Raw genomic sequence first — 27368 nt, 5'->3', positions numbered from 1 at the left:
CCCCTTCTCCAAGCTCCACAGTCCTGATCTGAATTGCCATTTCCCATAGTGGCTTTTTACCCAAAATTTTAAGAGTGGGGAGGGATCTGGTCATGGATCTCCAGTATCTCATCTGGTTTGGCCTCAGATTTCTGGCCTTTTTATTTCCAAAGAGCAATTTGTTGACAGAATTGCATTATGCTTGAAAGCTGTGATCTAGTTTGGCCCTGAACGGCTCACTTTTTCATTGCAAAACACCTGTAAGAAACCCCTGTGCTTGTGAGGCTTGCTATAACACATACCTCATTCCTTGGGAGGTGTTCCCTAGAATCAATATCTGAGCTTTTCCTAGAAGCAGAATAAGGGGTTTGATTCCCAGGACCACTTCTGAGGCACCTCCCACCACCCAGTTTGGTTGGCTTTGACAGATGTATGGTAGGGTTGTCATTTAGATAGGGTGGGGGGATAGCTGTTGGTTATTCCTCCCCCATCCCTTTGTTTCAGAGCATAAAAATATGTAAATATTCCTCAGGGATGGGGAACTAGTTTGGCACGGTGGGGGCCAGATGACCCTCCCCAGCCTTCCACAGGCCAAATAACATCAGAGAGCATGGCCACACCCACTGATTCAATCCACAGGTTAAGCGCCAGCTCCCCCAGCCAGTGCCTCGTGCTCCCTGGCCTGCCGTGCACATTCCCCCATTGGGGAGGCCTCAGGGTGGGCAAAGCTAACAGGAAGAGGAAACCCCACTGTTATCTTCAATCATTCATCAGAGATAACCGCAGGGATTCCCTTCCCTGCTAGCCTTCAGGGGTGGGGCCTTGGAGAGGGGCCTCACTTGTGTCCCTATGGACCAGATGGGCCAGCTTGCTGGGCCAGAGTGGTCCATGGGCCAGAGGTTCCCCATCCCTGCATAAGGTCAAACTAGACTTGATAGCAACAGACGCCATGTGCAAAATTGGTTCCACCTCTGATTTTCTATAAAGCCGAAGATTTGAGGTGATTTAAAGTGTACTATGGACAGATGTGGAGGTGACAGACTCAACCTTGGGGGAGCTGGGGGTGGTGACGGCCGACAGGAAGCTCTGGTGTGGGCTGGTCCATGAAGTCATGAAAAGTCGGAAGCGACTGAACGAATAAACAACAATATGGACAGATGGGAATTGGGGAGCTGAACCTGTTCCCCAATCACTTTGTTTAATATGTTTGTTTTTGCTCAGTGGTACTCCATAATGAGAACTAGCCCCCACAAGGAAGGTGAGCCCAAAAGAGAGACAGACAGACAGACAGAGAGACAGAGTGACAGAAAGAGCATGCAAAAGTCAGTTTGGGGTGGAAACGCAAATGCATGGGATGGTTAAGCTGCCTCACATGAATGCATGGAGCAACCAGTTATCAAGTCAAATTTTTGGTTCATCTAGCCTGGAACTCACTGACATCAGCTTTCCAAGGATTCAGACAGAAATCTTTCCAGCCCTTCTATCTAAGAACGCTTTGGGTGGGGATGTTAGAAATTGAACCCAAGGGCTTCTACATGCCAAGCATATGCTCTGCCACTGAGCCACAGCAGATCCCTTTCTCAACTCCTGCCCCTCAATGCTGTGCTGTAATTACACCCCACTCTTCCATTTTATAGGAAACTACATATGCAGGAGCAGGGTTTGATCCTGCCACAATTACTGTTACCCTCTTAGTGAGCTGTTATAAACAAATTGTACTTGATGTGCATTCCAAAGGCAAATATTCATTTGCCTCAAAAAACTATACGTATCTGCATTTTGAAACCAGGCTGAAACCAAACCAAACAAGCAAATATACTATTATTTGTGCTTCCAAAAAGGATGCTGGCTCACTCACCCAGCTCATGCACTTTGCTCCAAAATATCCATGTAATAAAAGGTACACTGAAATGAAAATCTTACAAACTGCAAACAACATAAAGGTCTTATGTACTGGAACTGATAGAAATTGCCACTTTTACTTCAGTGAACTCTTTAAAATGATGGTATTAAAATTATGTGTTTTTAGTTTTTGCATTGTATTATTTTGATATTGTAAACCACATAATGAGCTATTTTGAGAACCGAAAACAGGATACAAATAATTTTATAAATAAATAAATATTTTTGTAACTCATGCACAATGAAGCTATTATTTATTTTCAGATTCGGTAATTGTCTTAAAGGTTGTTGGTTTCTTTTTTATTATCTGTAAATTCTGGGGAAAATCATGTAGGACTTTTTGCAAATTTGAAATTACAGATTTGGTGGCATTTGGAGAATGCAAAAAAAGAAGGAAAGAGAAGAAGAATAAACCCTTTTGGCAGATTCCAAAACTGCCAGCAGAAGATAAAAAAATATAACATACCTGCAACATTGTTGTTTCAAGCCAGCTCAACCAAATGGAGTGGCATTAAATGACACAGCATACTAGAGTAACCCTGCTGTGCTCCATTTGGTATGTAGCCAGGACTATTTGTGTTCCACCATTCCATGCCACCACTGTGTATGGATTTGATATTTTTAAATTACCAAGCTTCTAGCCCTTATGATTACAATGATCAGCAGCAGCCATGATGGTAATGCACAGTGCAATACCCAACTGCCTCCAACAAGTGGCATCTAGGAAGAAAGGGAGCTGTGCACATATGTGAGCCACCATCAAGGGGAACCTTGAGGAGTTGGAATCCAGCTTGAGCTCATACAGTGCAGATGCTGCTCTTGCACAGGAGCTTAAAAAATCCAGATTTGCTCATACTTCTACATTAACTCAAGACTCATCCATCCTGCCAAGCTACTCCCACCATACCTTCCCTCAGCTCTACCCACCCAAATTTCCTACTTGCTCCATCTCAACTTTGCCCATGCAAGCCCCTCCTTTCAACCATGTCAGCTTAAGAGAACTTCTATGTTCAAAGATGCTAGATCTCTAAACGCTAGATGCTGGAGACAAAGTAGAGGGGAATACTTGCAGGCTTTCCATAGCCATTTGGCTGGCCACTTGCCGTAAACCAAATAATAACCTAGATTAAAAAAACAAAAACAAATAAATACTGTTCTCCCAGTTCCACCTCCAGATAAAGAGACAGAAGAACAAATGAATGGAATTTTTTAAAAATGGGCAGCTGCTACCCATTTAGTAGCTATTCAGTATGATGAACCAGCCTGCCTCCTAGGATTCCTCCTCCATGAGCCATTATCATACAATAGGACTAGCACCTCTGTGGCATCCCAGCTTCATTCATAGGGAACAGACCCTGTAATTCCCATCATGCACGTGCTCTGGTGTCAGCACTTCAGAGCCTCTTGCCATCTTAAGGTTGAAAAAGTTCACAGTATTTATTAACTAATTATGGATACTCATATACCACTCCTCAAATTCCCAAGGAGCAATTTACAGTACATGATAATGGAGAAGTACAACAAAACAGTTAAAATAACAATACCAATAAAAATAAAAACTAACAAGGCAACAGATCTCAAAGCAACATTAAAATAGTCAACAGAATAAAAAGGCTAGAAAGCTTGGAAAATTAAATGGGTCTTTGTCTGGCACTGAAAATAGAACATTATAGCACCCGATAAACTTTTCTGGGGAGAGCATTTAAAGATTAGGGTGCCACCACAGGGAAGGCCCTCCACCTGGTAGCCACTTGCCTCACCTCAGAAGGCCTTTACTGAAGATTAATGCATGGGTAGAACCATATGGGGACATGCATTATTTCAAGTACTCTGGTTCTAAGCCATACAAGTTATTGCACATGGGGGGGGGTATTGGGGTGGCCTTAGCATGGCGGTCAGCCAATTATATCCCCCCTTAAGATGGTGGTTCAGCGTACTGTGTTCAAAAAATAAAGAGATATAAAACATACAATTCTGCTAACTAGATGCCAAATTCTTAATCTCAGGAACATGGTGATCTCTATAAAGGGATTTATGAGCAACTTAAAGAAGCATGATTGGACTTCTAGAAATCCCTACAAGCTCTTCAGTAATTTCCCCCCACCCCAGTTTCTATGGAAGAAGGATTTTCTTCTCCCTTTTTATATTTTTAAATTTTTTTACATATGCATGAATCTTACTGGTTTCTTTATTTTTTTTGCCACTCACGTTTTTTTCCCCATAATTATTTTTGTTCAGTTGCCCTACCCCAGGCTGTGATGGCAGCGGACACATCACGGGGAATTATGCTTCTCACCGCAGGTTAGTTGACCTTACCTACCCTATTCTTTCAGGCTCTGACAGTCTCTTAAAAGATCTCTTTTAAAAAATAGTGTGGATACTTGGTTCTATTCCCTCTTCCCCTTTCTTTTACCTCCCCTACTTTTTTTTTTTTTTTAGCTTACCCAAATATTCCATCTCTTCTTTTTCAGCCTTTCTGGTTGCCCTCTTGCTGACAAGAGCCTCAGAAATCTCATGGCTGCCCACTCTGCTGACCTCAAGTATGTTTGCGCTGAACTTGAATCTCTCTCTCCTTTTCGCTACCACTTTGGCTTCTTCTTCCTTTCCCCTGCACTTTTCCTTTAGAAAAAGCCAATCAGAAACCTGTCTGTGAGTCAAATTTATCCTGAACTGGTGTGGCAAATATACAATATTGGGGTGGGAGAGGACAAGTTGAAGAATATTTTGCTAGTAGGAAAAATTGGCTTGAAACTTCCATATAGATCCCTTTGAACCCCAGGCAGATTTTTATTGGCAATCACAGAGATATGTAATTCCCTTTTTTCTCCCACTTCTGTCTTGATGATCTTCTAGAGATTGCAACATTGGCAGGAGTTTCCTTGGATAATGAAACAGCAGCATTTTTGTTAGGTTATCAACCCATCTATCTGCCACAGGCTCAGAGAACAGTGAAGTTACTGGTCTGTGATGGGGAATTTGCCCAAGCTTTCAAGTTCTTCATCAAACATGGGGAGCTTGCCTCTTCCTCTCTTGCCTGAGGAACAGCTCTGCAAAGCCTGAAAGATTGCATCAATTCTCCCGTATGAAGATGACGTTGCTTTTCTCATCGTATTAACAATAAATTAATGACTGCTCCAACCTTTCCTACATATTACACAAAGTTGCTATCCAGTTGAATCGGGTTAATTGCACTTGAGATGCATGTTAACTTTAATGGGGATGAGAGAGAGAGAGAGAGAGAGAGAGAGAGAGAGCTCATTCATTTTTCAAGCATGAATCTAACTGGCTCCAGTGAGCCAATGAAATCAGACATTTGGTTGCACTTCTGTCAGTACAACCTGACAGTCTGATTTTCACATTCATATGTATGATTGCTTCACATAAACAGTTGCTTTAAATTTCAGTTGGTTTCAATTAACATGACTACTTTGGGGGCTTATTTTCCATCCATTATGACTTTTGTTGTTGTTGTTCAGCCTAAACTGAATATTCACTTGGCTGAAGCAGCCATCCAGCCCTTCTGCCACAGGTTTAGCTCATCTGTATAAGATATTTGCTATGGCATACTAAATTGATCTGGGCTGGTGTTGGACGAGTTGAAGGACTTACACCCCCTTAATATTCGATCTAGGCAAACATGGAGAAAACAGTCAGCATGGATGGAGAATGGATCTAAAAAGGGCTCAGGTGAATCAGTTCAGAAACAAGAGTTAAGGTGAACATGACCAGAAGCACAGAATAAAGAGTATCTATGCTCTGTCTACTACACAGAGGATGAATGCTCCCTCTAGAAAGCAGAGCAGAGGAGAGCTGTGGTAAATATTCATCCATCCTAATACTAACCGTGCTTACTTGAAAGTAAGTACCATTTGGTGAGGTTTGCTTCCAAGTTATTCTATTTGGGAATGCAGCCCTCACATTATACTTCGCTTTGCGAGGAAAATGATGTATAGTTTTAATTTACTCCTAAAGTGTGTTTGGATATTACAGAAATGAGGGCCTTGCTCTTGAATGATCCCAAAAGATGTACATGAATATTGTTCACTTCTCTGCACATGAACACAATCTATGGTTAAAAAGCCAGATGTAGCTGAACTTTGCTGCAGCCCAGAACGTGCCAAAATGCAGCTTCCCTTGTTCAAAACAGCTGATCAGCATATGTTCCAGTGTTATTGTTTTTCTTTTCACAATAGCAGAATCTCACATATTGTATACATCTCATTTCCCCAGAAAGGTAAGTTCTTTCCAGCCTGGCAGGTTTCTTTTTTGCCCCCCAAATGTCTGACAGGATATTTAATAGCACTGAGGGAAAAATGAAGTGGATCACAATTCTATGCACATTAGAGTTCATTCATAAAGGCTCTGACTGTGACATACTTCCCCCTGTCCCCACCCAAAGCTCATCATTGCAACATCAAGTGGTGACTTACATGTCTGAATGTGCCATCAGATCAAACACACAGACAGAGCTTTCATATCCACCACAAACACAGTCCTTTCCAGTGGTGTCACTTCACTCATTCAGCTCAGAGTCATCAAAGGTTAACTTATCACAAGTTGTGAGAAATCAAGTGATGTACTTGAATTCAGTGTTCTTCACACATGCATGGGATAAACTGGCCCTAACTCAAATCAAGCCCCAGGAACTGCCAAGTGTCTTAATGAGGTGCTAATTACTCTAGTGGAGCTGTGAATAACTGCTGGAGAAGCCTCCATAGCTGCTGTTCAAGCACTGCAGTGCTGTGCAAAAGGAGGCAGAGCCTGGTTCATGTGTAAGTGGAGTGTGCCCAATTTGAGTGCCCAAATTATTACTATCCTCAAGTCTCCCATCAGCCTTGATCACACCCTGTCTTCAAGATTCTGGATGAGAGTTTCCATCAGTCTTAAAGTAGAAAATGTTTTACTACAGTTCTAGAGAACAAGTCCCCAAATTATCAGCACGGTGTAGCCTGCACCCTTTCCACTTGTAATATTTAAAAGGAACCTACCCCAGCAAAAAAATTCTATGCACCGTTTTTCCTGCCAATGTATTCTTATAACCAGGAGAGTGAAAATAGTGTCCTGATTCAACTGTTTCTCATTACAAAGCTGAAATGGGGGAAGGCGTTTGGATAAAATAAGAGCAGACCTGAAACTGTGAACTGAATTAAATTCAATTTCTCCCCCCCCCCTTGGAAGATGGAAAAGGTTTAGCATTTTGCCTTTGATTCAATGCTGAGTTTGTTCCAATGCATTTTCTGTCTAGATATATGTTCTTAGAGCCATTATCTGATTCTGAGGATGCTGCCATGTGTCTTTCACTTACCCACAGAAGGGTTCGTAAAATCTAAGGAATCTGGCAACACCACTAGGAGTTAGACACGATGCTCTTGGATAAAAGAAAGGAAAAGGAAAGGTCTGGGAACCCTTGATCCCTTGAGTATATATATATAAGAATACACGTGGGCCTCACTTACTGATGCGGATATCAATACTTCTGCAACAAATAGAAAGCTAAAATCTGGGACATAGGTAGTCAATCAAAACCCTTTTTTTTACTGTTTCCCTCAAAACTCAGAACAGAAAATTGGACTCATAACATTTAGCAGCACTCTAGGATAGAGGAAGCCAGACAGGGCCCCATCTACATGGCACTGCTTTCACCCCCCATTCCGTCGCAATTGCACAGCAATGCAGCTTCGAACTAGCATCCTCTGCGATACACTTGCAATTTACTGCACGCTTCCCTAATAGAATCGCTGTGCCCTCTTTTTATGCCATTATACTTAAATGCACAGCTGTGCAGTCCCGTGAATGTGGGGGTGCAACACTTCATTGGCTGTTTTGTATTTTAGGGGTTCTGTTGTATCTTTCCCTCCCTTGTTAGTTAAAAATTGGTTGTTCTGTGCTCCTTCATTTCCACACCATCTGTTTGTCAGTTCCCCAGCCCAAGACTCTCACGATGGTTCGCGCTCACAAGCATGAGCAATACGTGCCTACCCATCACTCTGAAAATGGTGCCAGAGTGAAGATGGTCCTCCCTCAAGACCCACTCACCCCCGGCCTTTGGGCGCTGAGTCCAAAAGCAACCGTTGTGAAGATACGAAGCTGCAAAAGTGTGATTAAATAACTGAAAACGCCCTCTGTGCCTCTGTAACTGCGCAGCTGCGAAGGGACGGGGGGAATAAAGGGGTGTCACAGAGCAACGCAAGCACTGCGCACGCCTACAACATGCCCACCACAAAATGCGAAGTTGGTTCGGGGAAGGGACAGAGGGCCCGCAACCATGGGGAAACCCGCAGCAAACCCAAAAAATTGCAACAAAATGCCACCTTGGAAATCCTCAGTTTTGGGGGGGAAACCACGCATGGCTGCAAAGTGGTGACTGCGTCATCTATCTGAGGGACCTCGACTTGCAGCCGCCCGGGAGTAAAAGGCTCATGTAGATGGGGCCCAGGAGACCAAAACAGAGGAAATGCGGCAGATCTCTCAGTGCTTCTAGTTTTAATTAAAAGCACTGCAACCCTCTCCCCATTGCTAGATTGGGGAAGTGGCCCTGGGGGAGGAGGTTTGACCTTTTACCCCTTTCCCTGACTGAATATTCCCCGCCACTGTTTCTGTTTGCCCCACTGGGGAATGCAGGGGCAAATGGCAGCTTGGGAGCAGGGGGCAAGATTTATATCAATGCAATGGCACTGGGTGGGGGGGAGTTTAGCCTCCCTCCCACAGCACCACTACCCCAATCAAATTCAGGGGACTATGTGAAAACAGAAACTTCAGAAAATCTAATCACAGCTCTCCTGCGCCTCACCTGTTTTGTCCCAGAGATCAGTTTGCTTCTATAGATCAGTGAACATAACTCACTACCTACCATTATTTTAATTTTTTAAGGAGGAACCATAGCTCAGTGATAGAGCACATGCTTTACATGCAAAAGGTCACAGGTTTGGTCCCTATCATCTTCAGTTACAAAAAGAATCCGGTAGCAGGCGATGGGGAAAGACATTTGGCAGAGACTCTAGAGAGCAGCTGCCAGTCATAGATAATACTTGGCGAGACGGAAAAGAAATCTGACCTACTGTTAGGCAGCCTCCTATATTCCTAAATGTAGCCTGTCAAACATGTGGTTCCCCAGGCTGCTCCTAGTGCATCAACTATATAATACACTTCACCCAGGCTGCAGAAGCATAAGATTTATGAAACGCTTGGCTGAAACACAGGGTTGGTGTTGATGTATCATGATCAGCCTGAGAGGTGTGAGTTTGGCAGGCCTAGGGTAATCAAATCAGAGACTGAAGCAGGTTCAGAGGTTGTGATGTTCAAGGGTAGTTGATCATGCAAAGCAGAGCCATTGTATTTATAGTGGCTTGATCTTTCACCTCTAGCTATAAATCACAAGTGACAAAGCACCAGTACTTCTATATCAAGCATTAGTATCAAAGGAAAAGGTTATACTGTAGCTAACAACAATATTCAAGGGAGAAGGTCGACAACAACAAAACCCCACAGTCTCCTTTTGAGGTGCACTATTAATGGTGCAGAGACAGTAGCAAATCCCAAGAAGTATTATTGACAATATTAACATTTTTATATAAATTACAGTGGAGAAGGAAAGGAAAAATGGGAAAATGCAATCATGCTCATCTCAAACAAAGGAATTTAGAAATAAAACTGATCACAAATTTTGCTTCTCAGAACTTGACTCTGCAGTGCAGAGCACTACACTTCTAAAGAGGAGAGCAGAGGAGGGAAGTGCTCCATCACTAATTTCAAGTTCCGTTGGTGGTTTTCTTTGAGCTTTTCTACACGAGGGTGTTAATCCGCTGTACCTACTTTCGGTTCCATCACAGAATTGAGATCTGAGCACTACACAGAGCATTTCCTTTCCTGCTTTTCCACTACATAACTTCTAGGTGGCACTGTGGTTTAGTGGAATAGCACAAATACACAAGGGAAAAAAGCATTATCTCTCACTTTTACAAATAAATACCGCATTTTTCTGCTCTAAAAATATTGCTGAAAGTGCTCTTTAGACACAAAAGCAAAAATGGAGGGCCACAGCATTGTCTAAAGAACCCATAAATAACCATGAGTAGGGAATGACGAGTTCACAATAAATGCCTCATGTAGAAAAGCTCTTTGAGGAGAGTGTAGCTATTTTGTACAACTGAATATAGGCTGTTTACTTACCTTCACATTTGAATGCAGTAATGATAAATGGGGGAAAGTGTCGAATTTTTCATTCCAGTACTATTTTTAGTCCTCATTTTCATCATGTTTCCCATCTCCATTTTATAGCATAACAGTGGTGAAGTGAATAGGAATGTGTATCCACTTCTGATTTGGAGTTTTGTTTTTTTCTTCTCTGTGGTACTGGTTGATCTGCTAGATATATGCAATGTTTGCCTGGTTATCCATATGAGGTCTGAAACATCTTCAATGACAAATTACTATGAAACTATTTCAAGAGGAAAAATAGTCTCGGTACATCTATAGTGCAACAATTAATTGTGGGATCATAGATTGATTTATCCTTACTTTGCTGTAGAATCTGAAGGCAAGCGCACGGGTATTGCCATGTTGATGTCAGTTGGATCTTCCTTGAAGAAGATTTACCTCAGTGTTAAAATCAGTTTCCAGCCTCAGTCCTCAGCTGCTCCTTTTTCTCTTCTCATTACTCAGGTGCCCAACTCCCGGCTGTGATGGCTCTGGCCACATAACTGGAAATTATGCATCACATAGGAGGTAAGCTGGATATGTGTGTGGAGAAGTGAGAGGAAACTGAGGAGTTAGAAAGATGGAAGCCCTCTGGGAGAAGGGGAGAAACTGAGGAGGGGCAAATGTGAATAAAGAGAAGGCTTTGTGGGGAAGGTGGGAGGATAGTGACTGAGAGGAGAGGGAAGTGAGTACAAAACTGGGACCTGAGGGATAAGAGTGGGCCATTCTGAGGGGAGAGGTGAAATGAGAGGCAGAAATTAGCATTGAGGGGAAATATCTCTACCCACGGTGATTTCCCAATATCCTGGCACAAGTTGGAAACTTATGTGTGACAGTGTTTGAAAGATATGAGATCTTTTGCATTCTTGTGTGCAAATGTACAAGGATTCAGAGATGTCCTGTACTGCTCAAACTTTGGCTTCAGTTATTTATCAGGAAGGCAACTGTCATGGCCAGCAAATCTCAAGTAACAGCAAGAACAGGAGAACATGCTGGGTGGGTGGAGCGGGGGTGGTTTTTCCTCTTATTAGTGCAGTTGTTGCCCCAACCAAGGCTAGTTTATTGTACAAAGTAAAGAGAATTCCCAAGGGTATTTAGGGGAAGGGGTTGAGAGAGGGGAGAACCCTCCCCCCCCCCACACACACACACACACATGCAGAGCTTTAAAAACTGGTTTATTTGTGAGAGATTGCTCATATGCCTGGGTTTCCTGCTGTCTTAAATAAGAATGGAAAACTGCAGGGAACCATGGCAGCCATGTTCCTTTGAAGCTTTCCTGAGATACAATAGCTTACAGTGCTGCTGTAAGTGAAAGCAGGGTGCAGAAGGCAGGTTTGGTTGGGTTTTTCCTCCCTAGTATGAGAGTTGTGAGCAAAAACTGAGAATTTTACTCTAGAGTAACTAGACTTTTCTTTAGGGCCCCCAATTTGGATTCAGACTCTAGCTTGGGTGTAAGGGGGATTTTAAGATCTGGACTGGAGGCCCTGTGCCTACTCTAGAGTAAAAATGAACAAAAAGCATACCTGCTATATAGAGTTTTAAAGTAATGTTTGTTTTGGCCCTGAAGATAAGGGTTCGAAATGGATAACTAGGCAACAGTGAGGCAAAGGGGTATATGAAAATCATGAGCAAAAGCTCAATATTTTGAGGCTCTTAGAATAATTGGGCAACAGTGAGGCCAAGAGGAAAGAAGAATTGGGAAAGGGGTAGGGAGAAAAACAATACATGCAGCTACAACCTATATAAATGCCATGATACCTTCTCTCCCTCCTCCACAAGTTTCTTCCTCCCCTCCCAGGCTGAGAGCAGTCAAATATTTCTTAAGGGCATAGTCCTATGGCCACTAGACAGCAGCTGGACAGCCATAGGATTTTTCATTTTCTGGGAACCGAGCTTGGAGCCAGCACTCCAAGGTTGGTTCCCAGAAAACCGCCTCTCTGCCCCTTCCCTTGCCGCCTCGTAGGTGGTGTGGTTCGTCCCCAGCTCTGTGCTCGTAAGAGCAGCGCAGAGCGGGGGGAAAGGGAGCATTCCTGGGCGGGGAGGCGGAAGCACCGTTACGACGCTTCCTACGCACCATCCAGCCTTCCCATCCACCCCCGGCTAGACAGCTGAAATCAGCCATCTAGCCGCAAATGCAGGGCGGCTGGAGCATGGAGGAGAAGATCCCCTCCGCGCTCCACCTCCAAGTTCGGAGGCAGCCGACTATCCCCATAGGATTGTGCCCTCCAGCAGTGAACCCTTTCCATACTCAGTCTTGACTGGCCAAGCTTCGTGATACTGCCACACTTGAATTTACCTCAGGTCTGTCAATTTTTTCATTTTCAAGGAGTGCCCCACAGTCTGCTCTGATCTCTCAGCAGGATCACAGGTCATATTTTTAGCTGCTTACTGCTAACTAACTATTCTCCTCTTGAGCAGCCCTCCATAGATATCTAAATGGCTACAACACCATAAACCATTTCACCTCAGGGAAGTGCCTTGGAGTAACATGGCTACCATGTTCCCTGGCAATCTCTCCTTCTCAAATCCAAGCATATCAGCTGTTCCTCACAAATAAACTAATTTTTAAAGGGCTGCAGGACATGAAGAATTCAGATGTGAGATTTATCTTTTATTTCAGCCAGCTTACACACTTAACTCTGATTCATCCCCTGTGCTGATGACAACAAACTTCACTGCCAAGGTTTCTAGCTGGTGAGCAACTCTGTCCCCTTATTCACTGCAGCATTACATCTCCAAGACGGAGGGCAGGTGAGGGAAGGGAAACACCCTCCTGGGAGTGGGGGAAGGACACTGAAGGCAGTGAAGAGGGCATGTGAGAGAAAGTGTGCATAGGGTTTTGAAGGGCAGCTTGAGAAAGGGTTGATGAATGTGAGGGCTGAGAGTTGAGAAGAGCTCTGAGAACAGGAGGGCAAGGCCTAAAAAGATCACCTTAGAACAACTTAGGAAATACTCATGCACCAAACCTGTCATTGATGTCTAGAGGATTTATGGGGTAGAAAACAGAGACAGACAGACAGACAGACAGACAGACAGATAAGGGCACATGTTTAGACAGAAAAAAGTCCTACAACTCTCAGCATTCCCCAGCGCCATATAACACTCATCATGCAGACATGGGGCCGATCTACACTTATGGGTTTTTTCGCTTCCAATGAGGTTTCACCGCCCGTCGTTCACACTACATAGTACCCACCTCGAATTGGAACTGGAATTTCCCGCTTCTGTGCTACTGCTTTCAATACCCTGATATCCCGGTATTTCCCCTTAATGTGCTCTGATTTTCCGCCTTTGCTACCGTATCTGGTTGTAGTCCCCTCCCCTGCCTGTCCATATACGGCGGTGTTTGTATTTCCCTCCTGTCCAATCACAGCTCTCGACGGCCGCATGTCGTCTTCCGGCTACTGATCACATAGCTTCCTCAGAACTCAGTGTTTCCTCAGCAACAAGCAAAGGGCTGGATGTGCGCGCTTGTCTGATCTTGGAAGCTAAGCAGGGTTGGTCCCGGTCAGTAGTTGGATGGGCCACCGCCTGGGAATCAGGCTTCCTGCATTGAGCAGGGGGTTGTTCTATCCCTTCAAATGAGACTAAGTTTTACCTCCTTCTATCTGCCACTTCGGCTGTTTTTTAAAAAAATTAAGGCGTTATCTTAGAAGAATCCTGGCTTCTCTGCGATCTTTTTTTTTCTAATTCAGGCATGATCTTTGAAGATTCGAAGATGTGAAGATGTGAAGCTTCACGTGATATGGATTGAAAGGGATGGGGATGGATTGAAAGGGGTGGGGGTGGGGGTGGGGGAATGCAATGAAGAGAACAGCGTTTCCAGAAATATTTCAGGAAAGATGACTATCCCCAGCCAAGTTGTTCTTATTTTTCTAATGAAATGTTATTTGGGCCCTTGGGATAGGCCAGACTATATACTAAAATACATACATACATATACATTTCTAGAAGTAATTTCATTCCAGTTCTACAGATATTTCTACTTGCTCATGGCACAATGGACGAATTGCGATGTGCTCATGAAAGTTGGCAACAAGTGAGCTCTACTTTCATCTCTTTAATCTGATTTTTTTTTAAATTCCCAGAATCAGATTAGAAGCTCTCTCTTCAGCAGAATAAAAGACAAAAGGGTCAGATTTTAGCTGACTCAAAATTCCTGTTAATAACACCGCCTATTTATGACTTCTATTATCTTTTTCAAACATTAATGCGGACCTCACAGGCTCTCATTCGAACAGTTCCATTAACAGCTGCCGTCTGCTAGCAAATATCTTCTTATCTAGACACTATTAATTGCAAACTATCTCCCCCTCAAAGCAAATGGTTTCTTTTTTCTTTTTCTTCTTAATTTTCACCAACATTTTTTCCCCTTGTGAGGTGTGGAAACAGAATGTTCAAGATCAAAGCACAGGCAGGCGAATCAAAGGGGGAAATTGTTCCTTTTTGCTGGGATGTTCAGTTGAGGGGAGGGAGTTTTTACGGAAAGCTGAAGTTGTACAGTGATGAAGGGTGTTAAAGTTCGATTCTCAACTCAGCCATGGACTTCCTAGGCAGCCTGAAACAAAACACTTTCTCTCAGACTCAGCTCTGGCAACGCTGGGGTAATAATACTGGCCCATCTTAGAGGGTTGTTGTAACAATTACTGAGATAGCATTACATGAAACACTCTGAATACTCAACAAAAGGTGCTAAGTATTCTTATATAGCAAATCCCAATTCAAGGCAGCTGGGCAAAAGAAGAAAGGAGCAAGATGTAAGGCCATGTAAGGAAGCATAAACATCTAGCCCTCCAAGGAGGGTGCTGTTGAACTCGTGTCCTGTTTGTGGGGTTCCCATGAGCATCTGGTTGGCCACTGTGAGAACAGAATGCTGGACTAGATAGGCCTTTGGTCTGATCCAGCATGGCTCCTCTTACATTCTTATGACCGATATGTAACTAGTGTGAACAGGAACCCTGTGCAGATATTAATTCAGAGCTTCTGTACACGAGGAATTTATTGAGTGCTCGTAATTCCCTACTCAAGGTTGTTTATGGGTTCTTTAGATGGCATTGTAACCCTCCAGTTTCGCTTCTGTTTTTAAATAGCATTTTCAGTGAGTTTTTTTAGAGCAGGAAAAATACAACATTATTAAAAGAAAGCAAAAGAAAATGCTATTTCCACTTGTGTCATTGCCCTATTCCTCTATACCACAGTGCCACCTAGAGGTTATGTAGCAGGAAAGAAAACACTCTTCGTGTAGCACTCAGATCTCAATTCTGCAATGAAACTGAAAGTAGATACAGAGGATTAACAGCTTCGTATAGAAAAGCTCAAAGGCTATACATACTTACCTGAGAAAATGTCCCATTGATCTAGGTGGAACTTACTTCTGAATAGACATACCTAAAATTACATGGCACATGCAGAAATGAATATGCGGTGGGGGATAATATCCACAGGTTCAATGTCTCATTTGCACTGGGGACTTCAGACAAACATGCAGATGAACATCCCTAATCTGTGTCCTCCGTTTTTGCAGGGTATGAATCATAAGTAAGATGATGTGGGATGTAGGATGATTTGGGATTTTGTAGGATATGCACATTTGGTTGGGTATGTGTAGACCACTGTGCTAACAGAATCTTGAATGTGTAGTGACTGGGGGAGGGGTAGTGGATGCAATCCTAATTCTCCCCTCATATCTACATGAACATTTGTACAGGGCTATGGTTAGGATGTATCAAACAGTAGATGAGCAGACAAGGTTATTCAGGAGCTGTTTTGCTGAAGTGTGGGTTCTTGAGAAGAGATTTGAAAAAGGAGAAAGCAGACTGATGAACAGAGAGCAGGTGGTCCCTTCAATGAGGAGAAACATCACAGAAGTCGCAGAGAGGGCAATGGGAGAAGAATATAGCAGGGGCGGTGTGAATTGCTGCAACAAAGAAGAAGGAACATTCTAAGAGATGTCAGGAGTAGAGAGGATGCAAACTTTGAAAAGGAGAACTGGAAGGGTGTGCATAGCATGCCAATGAGAAGCAGTGTGGGGTTTAAAATGAAAAGGGTGTGATATGATCACAACATTGCATTGGAGTTCTGAATTGATTGTGTGTTGTCTGTTGAATCTTGGTTAGACATTCAGGCTCCACCGAGGTCTTGGTAATGTAACAGGTTTCCTGACAAAGCTCTTAACACAGACCTCTCACAAGTTTTCAGCTCGTCCAAGGGAAGAGAGGGACAGGGAATCTATAGGTTGTGCAATTCTTAAGAGTACAGAGCATTGTCAATTCAATATGCCTGAATACATAACATACTGGAGGGAGGGAGGACATTTAAGTGGGATGGAAGTCTAGCAAAGTCCCACTATTCTAAATGAATAGTAAGGTCCAGACATAGGGTGCAGAGGAAATGGTAGATGCTGGCAATACTGAAAAGAAAGGCACAACAGGATCCAATAATCATTTTAATATAGGAGAGTGAAAGAGTCAGAGATTATACCAAACAATGTATTTCTCAGATACATAATGGAGAGAAGGAGGAAGAAGGAGGGCTTAGAAAGGACGATTATTAGCTTTTAAATACTGTCAGCCTGAGACTTTGGTGCATCCAGCTGTAGCCTATCAATGCTGATGTTTGACATTCACACTTGGCTGTGTTGAAAAAGAGTGGAAAATTCCTTAGATGAAGCCAAGAAAATGAGAGTTGAATTAACTGATGAGTTAGTTTGATAGAAGTGTATTGTTTTCCTCTGCTACCCTCCTTCATTCCCCAGCTTTATCTTATCCCGCATGCTTTATCTAATTTAGATCGGCTTTTCTACCCCGAGTCCTTGAGACGGGGCAAGCAATTAATCAGAATCAAAGGCAAGTATGGGGAGATATGATAGAGGTGTACAAAAGTATATATGGTGTGGAGAAAGTAGAAAGGGATATGTTATTTCTCCCGCTCTCATAATACTAGAACCCGGGGTCATCCCATGAAGCTGAATGGTGGGAGATTCAGGACAGATAAAAGGAAGGACTTCTTCATATACTGCATAGCTAAACTATGGCATCCTACAGGATATAGGATGGACACCAACTTGAATGGCTTTAAAGGGGGGATTAGACAAATTCATGGAGGATAAGGCAATCAACGACTACTAAGTCGTGATGGCTATAGTTTACCTCCAGTACCAGAGGCAGTACACCTCTGCTGGGGAAGATGAGCAGGAGAATGCTATTGCATTTATCTCCTACTTCTGGCTTCCCGTAGGCAGCTGGTTGACCACTGTGGGAATGGAATGGTGGACTAGATAAGCCTTTGGTCTGACTTAGCATGACTCCTCTTCTGTTCTTAAAGAAAATAAGGTGGCTAAGGTCTGGGAGCAAGGTAGATGCTGCCAGGCTACAAGTATGATGTCCTTTCTTCTTCTTTTTGAAAATGTAGTCTATCAGGCTGCCCTCGTGCCAAGAAAAGTGGAATCAAGATCACCCCCACAAAGGATGACAAAGAGGACCCGGAGCTGATGAAGTAAGTGAGGAGAAAACTTCTGAGCAGGTCTTCTAAGCCAGCTTATTGTACATGTCCTACACAAAATGCAGATGTGAAGAAACAGCTCCACCAGTCTTATATAAGTACATCCTTGTCTTTTTAGATATACGGGCCTGGCATTACCCATATTCAGGGGTGTGTCAGTATAGGACAAAAGCCAAGTCAGGATTGCATGTTCATAAAATGAATTCCCACCAAAACTATATAGTTGGTTGGGCCACAGTAAGTGGAATGAATTCCTCATTTATTATTCTCCAATAAAGGTGACATTATTCCACCTGCTCTGAGCATGCACTTACCTATGACCAGAGGAATTCCGAATTACCTGTTGCACTGAAGATTACTGGCTCTTTTGTGTGAAATTGGTCAGTACTTCCTTACTGCACTTCTATGCCAGGAAAGTCCATCTATTGCTGGCTTGAGAGTTTGGACCTGATTATCTTAGCTCACACAGATCTGATTGGTGACAGTGATTGGACAACTTACATGATACCAGCTTACATTGACTCATTTCCAATAGTCAGTGTGCTTAATTGGAAAAAACTTTAATCCTGAATTAAAATCCTCCCCTTCCCTGATTAACCAGCGGAACTCACCGTCAGAAGAATTTAGAACAGAATTCTTAAATGACTATTGCCATGCTGGCTGCAAAGATATGTCAGCTTCCTCCTCCTCCTGCCCAGTTCAATGAAAGACGGAATAACAAAATGGCCTTTCCTTATACCAATGAGTGCTACCTTTTGTTCATTTCATTCAAAATTATCTTATGAGAAGCTGTCTCCTTCCTCCAGGATCCTCAAGTGGCCCTTTGTTGCCCTGTAGCAATATGCAAATGTATGTAAATTTAAATCTATTTAAATTTAATTAACTAATTGATTCATTAAAAGCCCAGGTAGTTAACTGATTTACCAAAATCTTTATTCAATTGACATCCTTCATTGCCATGGATACTTTATGGTAAACAGCAACATTGCTGGAGTACTACCTTTTTATGGAGGCCCGGGGTAGAGAGCCTAACTTCTGACTCAGCATGACAGTGTATCAGGCCAGCGGCTAATACCAATAGATACTAGCCCATGTCCCCTCCATTGACATTGAAGCTACTAGAGGCTAGCAGGATTTCTAAGATGGCAGTACAAAATGGAGTAACGATTGTGGCATTTTGGAGAGTCCCTATGAGGGACCAGGCAGTAGTTGATCATCTATTTTGTTTGCCAAGCTTGCCACAGATTGAATCACTATTGTGAGATGGTGCCATTTCAGCGCTCATGATAGTAGTTTTGTATTCCAGGGATGGACAAGCCCCCACTCACCAGCTTGCCTTGTAATGCATTCCTGTTTCCCAAGCTTTCTGGGAAAATTCTCAGGGGAAAAACTTTCAGAGCTTTTCCCAAAAAAGCTCAGAAAACCAAACACATGAGGGCTTGCCTGCAGCCCTCCTTGCCACTCCCCACTCCCAAGACAACATACCCTTGTGAAGGCCCAGCATTTGGGATCACTTCCTTGGGAGGCAATGGAAACAACACCTCCCACGTGCCCCAGCAGGAAATCCTGTGCATGCTCAGGTGTTAAGGGCTCCTTGGAGGGCTCTCTCAGTTTAATCTAGTAGCCAAGTCTAGACGCAGACAAAGGGATTTTTTTTTAAAGCTTTATTTTTCTTTTATAACTTACAACTCTACAGATAGCAACTAGATCTGAGCAGCAGCATCCCTATGCCCTAAGTTGGAACAGTTGGTCCCCGTTTGAAAGGCAATTACTGGCAGACCCCTGACTATAAGGACTAGGGAGAATCCCTCCCCTTTTTTTTGGATCTTCTGGGCGCAACCGTTCTTTGAGCGCCAACCGGGCGCTACGCCTCTTTTCCACGCTCTCCATTTGGCGCCGCTCTCTGCGTCTGCACCGCGCATTCAACCAGTCTGCTATCGGTGCTGGGTCACTCCCTGGATTGCTTTCTAATCTAGGAATGTTGGTGGGAGGAATCTCTGTCAGCTGCGGGCCCTGGGAAAAAGGGGTGCGCTCCTCTCCCAGGAGCGACTGCTGTTTTTCCGAATCAGAACTACTCTGGAATTCTATGGGCTCAGTGTCTACCCTGACATCAGGAGCTTCTAGGCCCGGTAAGGAGAGGCCTCCAAAACGTCTCATGCCTCCATGATACTCTCCCTACTATTGCAACAGTAAATTGGCTAAGGAAAGGTGGAGAACTGGCTGGGAAGACTGGCTGACAGATGCTGAGACTGAATTCAGTGGGGGGTGGGCCCAGCAAATCCCCCAATTTTGAACTTTGGCCCACCACTAATACCATGCTCCCATGTCTTGCTGTGGCGTTGCCTCATTTACAGAGACAGGAAATAAGCAGCAGTGCAGCAGCACTGGAGAGGCAGAAAAGAAGGTAGTTCTTGACTCTATACTGTAACCAGGTCCTTCACCTGTACACATTAGCACCATAATGCAGCAAGTTGGCCATCCATATCCTAGGATGAAGTGGCATTTCAGACTTTTGGAGAGAAATTAGTCAGGTGATAAGCTATGACATTTGGGTATACTGCCTCTCCTTATGGTACATGCTTTTCCCACTCTTGCCCATCCTCGCATCTTGCTTCTCTACGACTGTAGGATTTGCCAGTGTTGCATTATGAGCAAAGACAACAGCATGGTAAGGGTGTGAAAATTCTGCACACTTAAGCGGCCGCTGTAAATAATGATGCTGTAAGTGATCCAAAGGTCTTTGTAAGAACCAGATGATGTTTGGAGCCATCTGTTCTGCCTTCTATCCCCAGGAAGGAGAGCATTTGCATTAAATGGGCCGTATCACAATTAGCAGGAGTAAGCAGAGTTTATTAAAAATTGAGCAGCCCCAGTTTTAAAAACTACAGGAACAACAACAACAAAAACCCCTTCACTTTTTACTTTAGCGCTCAAAATCACTTGGGGAGATGGAACCATGCATAATCCATGTCATTCTCCTGTCCAATGGTGCTGTGAGAGAAACAAGAATGGAAATGGATCACACTGCCAGAGTTAAATGCTATGTTGTGCAGTTTATAGCCCATTAGTGCAACTAACAAGGCCGTGTATCTCCTTCCTCTGCAATGACTTCCTCTGCAATAGTTTCAGGAGAATTACAATAGGATCGATGCAGCTTGTAAATGTGTCCATATATTACTTAGGGTTCCAAATTTTTGATTAAAAGAATACTGCTCAACCCTGGGTGGGCCAAAACAGAAACTGATGGCTCAAGGATGGTCAAAGCTAACCCAAAGGCAGCCTGGTAGACCAAGGATGGAGCCAGGAGAGAGCCGTATAGGTTGGGGTGGAGCTAGGGTGGAACCTGGTAGATTATGGGGGGAAACTAGTAGAATCTAACATATCACGGATGGACCCTGGCAGAAACTGGAGTTTACTGGCTTTTCGGTTGGTCCCTAGAAGTGGTTACTAGACAGAACATATTTTTACTAGTCAGGCTGGTAAAATGTTGGCTGGTTGGCAAACCTAATATTACTATGAGAGATATCATTTGTATTTATTTTATTTATTTATTTACAACATGTTTATACCACTCCATCCAAACAGTTTCCGGAGCAGTGAACAGAAGAGGTACAGTATTTAAAAAAAGATTAAAGCACCATATTAAAATTATTAAAAACAGAATGCCAATAAAAACCATGGCTGGTCATCTAAGGAATGCTTCCTAGAACAGAACTGTTTTCAGGATGCACTGGAAGCAACACAGTATTGGTGCCTGCCTGACCTCCAAGGGCAGGGAGTTCCAAAGAAAGGGGGCCGCCACACTGAAGGCTCTTCTCCTAGTGGACTCCAATTGGGCCATAGGTCCACGTGGAACCACCAGGAGCATGCTCTCCGATGACCTCAGTGACCGGGCAGGTTGGTAAGGGAGAAGGCACTGTCTCAGGTATCCTGGTCCCAAACTTAGGGCTCTGTACACTAGTACCAAAACCTTAAACCTGGCCTGGTAGTGAATGGGCTGCCAGTGCAGTTCCTTCAGCAAAGGAGTTACATGCTGAAAAGGGTCAGCTCCTGAAAACAGATGAACTGCTGCATTCTGCACTAACTCCAGCTTCCGGAACAGCCTTAAGGGCAGCACCGTATAGAATGCATTGCAGTAATCCAGTCTTGAGGTTACTAGCACCTGTACCATTGTGGCCAAGTTATCCCTGTCCAGGAGAGGCCATAGTTGGCGAACCAGCCAAAGCAGGTAAAAGGCACTCCGAGCTGTCATGGTCACTTGGGCCTCCAGCAACAATGATGGGTCTAGGAGTACCCCCAAACTACAGACCTGATCTTTCAGAGGGAGGATCTTTCCACCATGACGGCCTTGTCTGAGCAATATGGAATGACCTAGTAAAGAGTGCATAAGCCAAGTGACGATCACTTGGCTTATCACTGAGGAGGCTGCTATCTTGGGAAGGGGGAGGGGGTAAAGTCCATAAAAGAAGCATAAATGCAAATATTAGAGACCCAAGTACAGATAAAGATGCCAGCTGTTGTTCACAGTGCTGTAGCACCTACTGAAGGACCACATTGTGGCTGGTTTGCTGCTACCAACAAAAAGAGGAGAGAGTCTCACACACCCCTTTTCAGAACTCAGGAGGAATTGGTTAGGATTTGTTCTGGCCTTGAGGATTATGTCTCCTTTGCACCTTTACGTAGTACTATCTGTAATCATATGGTAGAGAAGCCTTCAAAGGAAAGGCCTCCTCAAGGATATTCTATGCCACTTCCTTGAATTTTCTGCTTCCATATCTTTTTAAAATTAATCTTCAGCCCTTTTTTACTCACACATTGAGACAGGTCAGTATTATTATCCCCCTACTGCAGATGGAGTGCCACGTTAGGAGATAGTGGCCTGCCTAAGGCCGAGTAATTTCATGGCTGTGGATGAGATCTGAACGTGTGTTGAGGGTGTCATTCCAACCCTACACCCCCATCATAACTTTCAAAATCCTGTGGTTTTGGATTTTCCCATCCTGTATACTAATAGCAAATCCATTCTCCAGGTGCTAGTCTTTATGTAGCCACATGTCAGGGATGCTCTGACTTGGATTCCTGCATTGAGCAGGGGGTTGGACTCGATGGTCTTATAGGCCCCTTCCAACCCTACTATTCCATGATTCTATGAGAACAGCACCATTTATACACAAGAGGATCTGCAGGCTTGGGGAAACCCAAGAAGTACAAGAAAAAATTAACCCTAAAGTGGGGGGAACCAAAAACAGCCCAATGAGGACTGAGCATGCTCAGTAGCCACAGAACACTGAATATCCATGGGGGCTGGGTGGGGGGAGACGAAAACTAAGGCAGGGATAACAGAATGGACTCCCTTTGAAAATGCCCTGGCTGGAACACTAAACAGGAGCACTCCAAACTGCAACATTTTGTTGCAGGCCCCACATGTTATTACTACCTGTAGGCGAACTAGGTCCTGTGCTTCGTCTTTCTAGCTTGTGTGGAAGACAGTTATTTATTTAAGGAGAGCCATGCTGGATCAGACCAAGGGTCCTTCTAGTCCAGCATTCTGTTCACACAGTGACCCAACCAGTTGTCAACCAGGAACCCACAAGCAGGACACGAGTGCAACAACACCCTCCCACCCATGTTCCCCAGCAACTGGTGTACATAGGCACACTGCCTCTGGTACTGGAGGTAGCACAGAGCCATCAGGACTAGTAACCATTGATAGCCTTTTCCTCCAGGAATTTGTCTAACCCCCTTTTAAAGCCATCCAAATTGGTGACCATCACTACATCCTGTGGAAGTGAATTCCATAGTTTAACTATGCGCTGTGTGAAGAAGTCCTTCCTTTCATCTGTCCTGAATCTCCCACCAATCAGCTTCATGGGATGACCCCTTTGGGTTCTAGTATTTTAGGAGAGGCAGAAAAATGTCTCCCTATCCACATTCTCCACACCATTCATAATTTTGTACGCCTCTATCACGTCTCCCCTCTCCCTCCTTTTTTCCAAGCCAAACAATCCCTGCTGTTGCAACTTAATTAGGGCAGAAAACATACCCCCAAAGCCCCACCTGTCATGTACGCTACACACTTGGAAGAAATGAGGCTCTTTGAAATGGATGGAGAAACTGCAAGAAGACAAGCTTTCCCCTCCATTGCCAAGCAACTCTAGTCCTTGGGAAAGTAGTATTTTGTCTTCTCTAACAAGGTACGCTCTCATGAAGGTCCCTACAGGTTTACATTAAAGAGGCTCAACAGTAATTCCATTGCTCCATCTGTGTGCCAGAAAGCTGCTTGGCTGCAGTCCGAGATTTGCACGCTGCCACCAAGAAGAAACTAATATAGTCCCTGGTGCCTTGTTGCTCTTTCCTCACGCCATTTACCACGCTGTTTACATCTAAGGGCATGCTTTCGGCCCCAACCATGCAGTATCACATTGGCAGTAAATTACAACAATCTTCCACATATCACCTCAACCTTCTGCCTTGGCTCTTAAAAGGGGGAAGACAATTCAGGAGGATGACTATTCAGTTGGCCAACCATTACTACCACTTCAATTAAACAGCAATAATAAATTTTAAAAACATTCACGCACACACCCCTCACACATCCCAAGCCAGCTGTTTGCCACAATAAGGCTCTGGTTTATTTTTTATAATAAAAGTGTAATGAAAGTTAAATTAACAGTGTAAAATATGTAACGGCTGGGCCATAAATGGCGCATACTAATCGCTGCCTTCCCCTGTCTTTCCTCTCCCAGTCTCTTTCTTTTTCTCCTGAGGTTTCAGTAATTTGCTTGCGATCATATAAACAGCGACACCGTTATGAATTTAGTGAGCATCCTGCTGGCAGCGATATAATAAGTGAATTGTGCCGCATTTGCAGATGATTAAAAACAGGATCAGCATTTTTCAAATTATCTCGAGGGGGGGGATGAAATAACAGTGGTGCAGCCCTCAACTGTCAACTCCTCTGTTTTTTTTATGGAATAAAATAAAAATAATGATGATAACCATGAAACATAGAATATGAATTTCAAGCACAGGCAGACGCTTGTTTTGACAGTTATCTTTGACGTTCCTAATTGCTGCCTTGCATAAAAGGTGGCTCCTCTGTTTCTCATCTACTCTTCTTTTTTTTAAGCTTTGTGTAGTAACCAACTTTTACATACGTTTATAATTGATGTGTATATTTAAACAAATGCAAACAATTGCAGAAACCTTAACTGCAAGAGCATTATAAGAATGGGGCTCACAACTTCTGATTGCAGAAGAACTGAGATGGGGCATGGGCTGGAGTCAGGTCAGGTGGAGCCAGAGAGAGAGAGAGCCTGGGGAGATCTGGAAGAGATGACAGGAAGAATCTGGAGAAATCTGGTGGGTCAGTATATGAAGTAATGGGGTGGAAACTGATGGTCAGGGAGAGAGTCTGGAGGAATCTGCTGGTCCAGGGAGACAGTCTGGAGGAATTTGGTGAGTCAGGATAGACAGCAGAGATGGGGAATATGTGGCCCTCCAGATGTTATTGGACTGCAACTCTCATCAGCTGTAGCCAACATAGCCAATAGTAAAGGATGATGGGAGTTGCAGTCCAACAACATCTGGAGGGCCAAATGTTCCCCATCCCTGATACAGAGCAAGGATCAAATTGCATGGGCTAAGGAGGGAGTCTGCATTCAATATAAGGTCTGAACAGAATCCTACACACATACAACTGTGTGCACATAGACTCCATGCAAGCAGTTAGGGTCCCTGTTTTTTACAGGGTTTCTGCTTGAATGGATATAGCCCATATGAAGTTGCATGGAAGACTGTGGCAGGGACACAGCCTGCTACCCCCCCCCCCATGCCCTTCACATAAACGTTCAGCCTATACAATTTTGAAGGCCTGAACAGGGTTAAAGAGCCCCCTCAATTCCAGGATTAGCAGGAGCATTTTATATGTTTTTTTTTAAATTATATCAGGCATTTAAACTTCAACGTTTGACTCACCTGGGCAGCTTCCAGAGCTGATATTGTGGGATGCTGTTGCTTTGCAGGGGGTTGGAGTCGATGGTCTTGTAGGCCCCTTCCAACCCTATGATTCTGTTTCATTTTATGTATTCACTTTCATAGCCCTGGATCCTGAATTCCCCTCAGCAAATGGAAGGGCTCCTTCCATTCATGGAAATGTTTCCAGTCCAGTGGAGGATCCCGCTGGCGGAACAGGGGAAGTGACTTTTGCTGATTCCCGGATCCCCCTGCAGCCCTTTGCCACTGTCTCCCACCCTCCATAGCACTGATTGATTGATTGATTGATTGATTGATTGATTGCATTTATATCCCACCTTTTTGCCTCTTGCAAGGAACCCAAGACGGCTTACATTATCCTCCTCCTCTCTATTTTATCCTCTCAACAACAACCCTGTGAGGTAGGTTGGGCTGAGAGTCTGTGACTGGCCCAAAGTCACCCAGTGAGCTTCCATGGCTGAGTGGGGACTAGAACCCAGATCTCCTGGCTCCTAGTCCAACACTCTAGCCACTGCAAGGAGTATCAGCAGAACTCCACTCACAGGACACTCCAGCAGAAACGAACTCAGGAACTCGATGGCCTTGTAGGCCCCTTCCAGCCCTACTATTCTATATATCGGGGTGTAAACTGCTATAGACATTTTTATTATACACACCATCAGTGTACATGGTTACGTACAACAAAAGAAAAAAAATGTGGGGGAAGGTGGAGAGAATAGGTCCTTATCTCAAGGAACTTACAGTCTGAACTTTAGATTCTAAAATGTGATGTTTTTAAGGAAAGATCAGTCAATGGGAAGAGAGAGGAAAAGAGTAACAAGGGATGAATGTGATCAAATACAATTGCATGCACAGTTGCTTTGATTCAGCTAGGGATGGAGACTAAGGGTTTAAGCCAAAGACAGAATGGAACAGAAGGAAAAAAGAGATGCAGCACTACATACCAGAGTATTCACAGACTATTATCCATCAGTTTGTGACAACTTATTTCACCATAAAAATCATTGGTCATAAGAAAAAATCTAAAATCCATATTATTTTACAGCCTTTATTAGTCCAACTCAAAGCTCACCAAAAATATGCAAGCTTTCGAGATCTCCAGATTTCGAGATCTCCATCAGCAAGTTGTTACAAGAAGCAGGTGGGAGTGGAAGGGGAGGGGGAGGTTGACTTGATGTTTGTTTGTTTGTTTGTTTATTACATTTCTATATTGCCTAATAGCTGAAGCTCACTGAGCAGTCCACAACAATATGCTGAAGTTGAATTTATGCTTTCTGCTTCATCGGAGTCTTAAGCCAAAATGGTGGAGGAGGGTTTGCAGACCTTCAAATTGGACTCTGCTGGGTGCTGTGGTGTTTTCAGGTTTCATGCAGATCTGCTCCTAGAACTGCTGGGAACAAGGAAGAGGCAAACAATAGTTGATCTCTCTTTCTGAAAATCTAAAATCTAGCTGTTATTGAGAACTGTCTCCCCATATTTATGTAAATCAGCTGCAGAGTTTTGGAATGTGAGGCCTTCTTGTTCCCAGTTTCCACCCTTGTGTCTCCTTGCATTTCTCTAGGTGCCCTGTTCCTGGCTGTGTTGGGCTTGGACACATCAGTGGTAAATATGCCTCCCATCGCAGTGCCTCGGGGTGCCCCCTCGCAGCCCGGAGGCAGAAAGAAGGATCTCTCAATGGCTCATCCTTTTCATGGAAGTCACTCAAGAATGAGGGTCCAACCTGTCCAACCCCAGGTTGTGATGGCTCAGGTCATGCAAATGGAAGCTTCCTCACACATAGAAGGTAAACATTATGC

General features: G+C 43.8%; 2 protein-coding genes across 3 annotated transcripts in view; one reads left to right on the top strand and one right to left on the bottom strand.

The window, feature by feature from the left end:
* The window catches only part of MYT1 (myelin transcription factor 1), a 100929-nt gene that overhangs the window by 47606 nt on the left and 25955 nt on the right, over window positions 1-27368 (top strand). For both annotated transcript variants that reach the window (XM_084848420.1, XM_084848421.1), the window contains exons 13-17: window positions 4120-4182; window positions 4353-4421; window positions 10543-10605; window positions 17488-17571; window positions 27134-27355. In XM_084848420.1, the coding sequence (XP_084704546.1) occupies window positions 4120-4182; window positions 4353-4421; window positions 10543-10605; window positions 17488-17571; window positions 27134-27355 (501 nt within the window). The remainder of the gene's footprint in view (window positions 1-4119; window positions 4183-4352; window positions 4422-10542; window positions 10606-17487; window positions 17572-27133; window positions 27356-27368) is intronic.
* Window positions 26614-27368, bottom strand: part of LOC146348972 (uncharacterized) — a 39760-nt gene continuing 39005 nt past the window's right edge. The window contains exon 4 of the transcript XR_014789941.1: window positions 26614-26962. The gene's annotated coding sequence lies outside the window, so the exon portion shown is untranslated. The remainder of the gene's footprint in view (window positions 26963-27368) is intronic.

Source organism: Heloderma suspectum, chromosome 4, assembly GCF_057233095.1.
Source record: "Heloderma suspectum isolate Gila_16-S chromosome 4, 16-S_ref, whole genome shotgun sequence".
Classification (NCBI taxonomy): domain Eukaryota; kingdom Metazoa; phylum Chordata; class Lepidosauria; order Squamata; family Helodermatidae; genus Heloderma; species Heloderma suspectum.
This window is presented reverse-complemented; position numbering and strand designations above follow the sequence as displayed.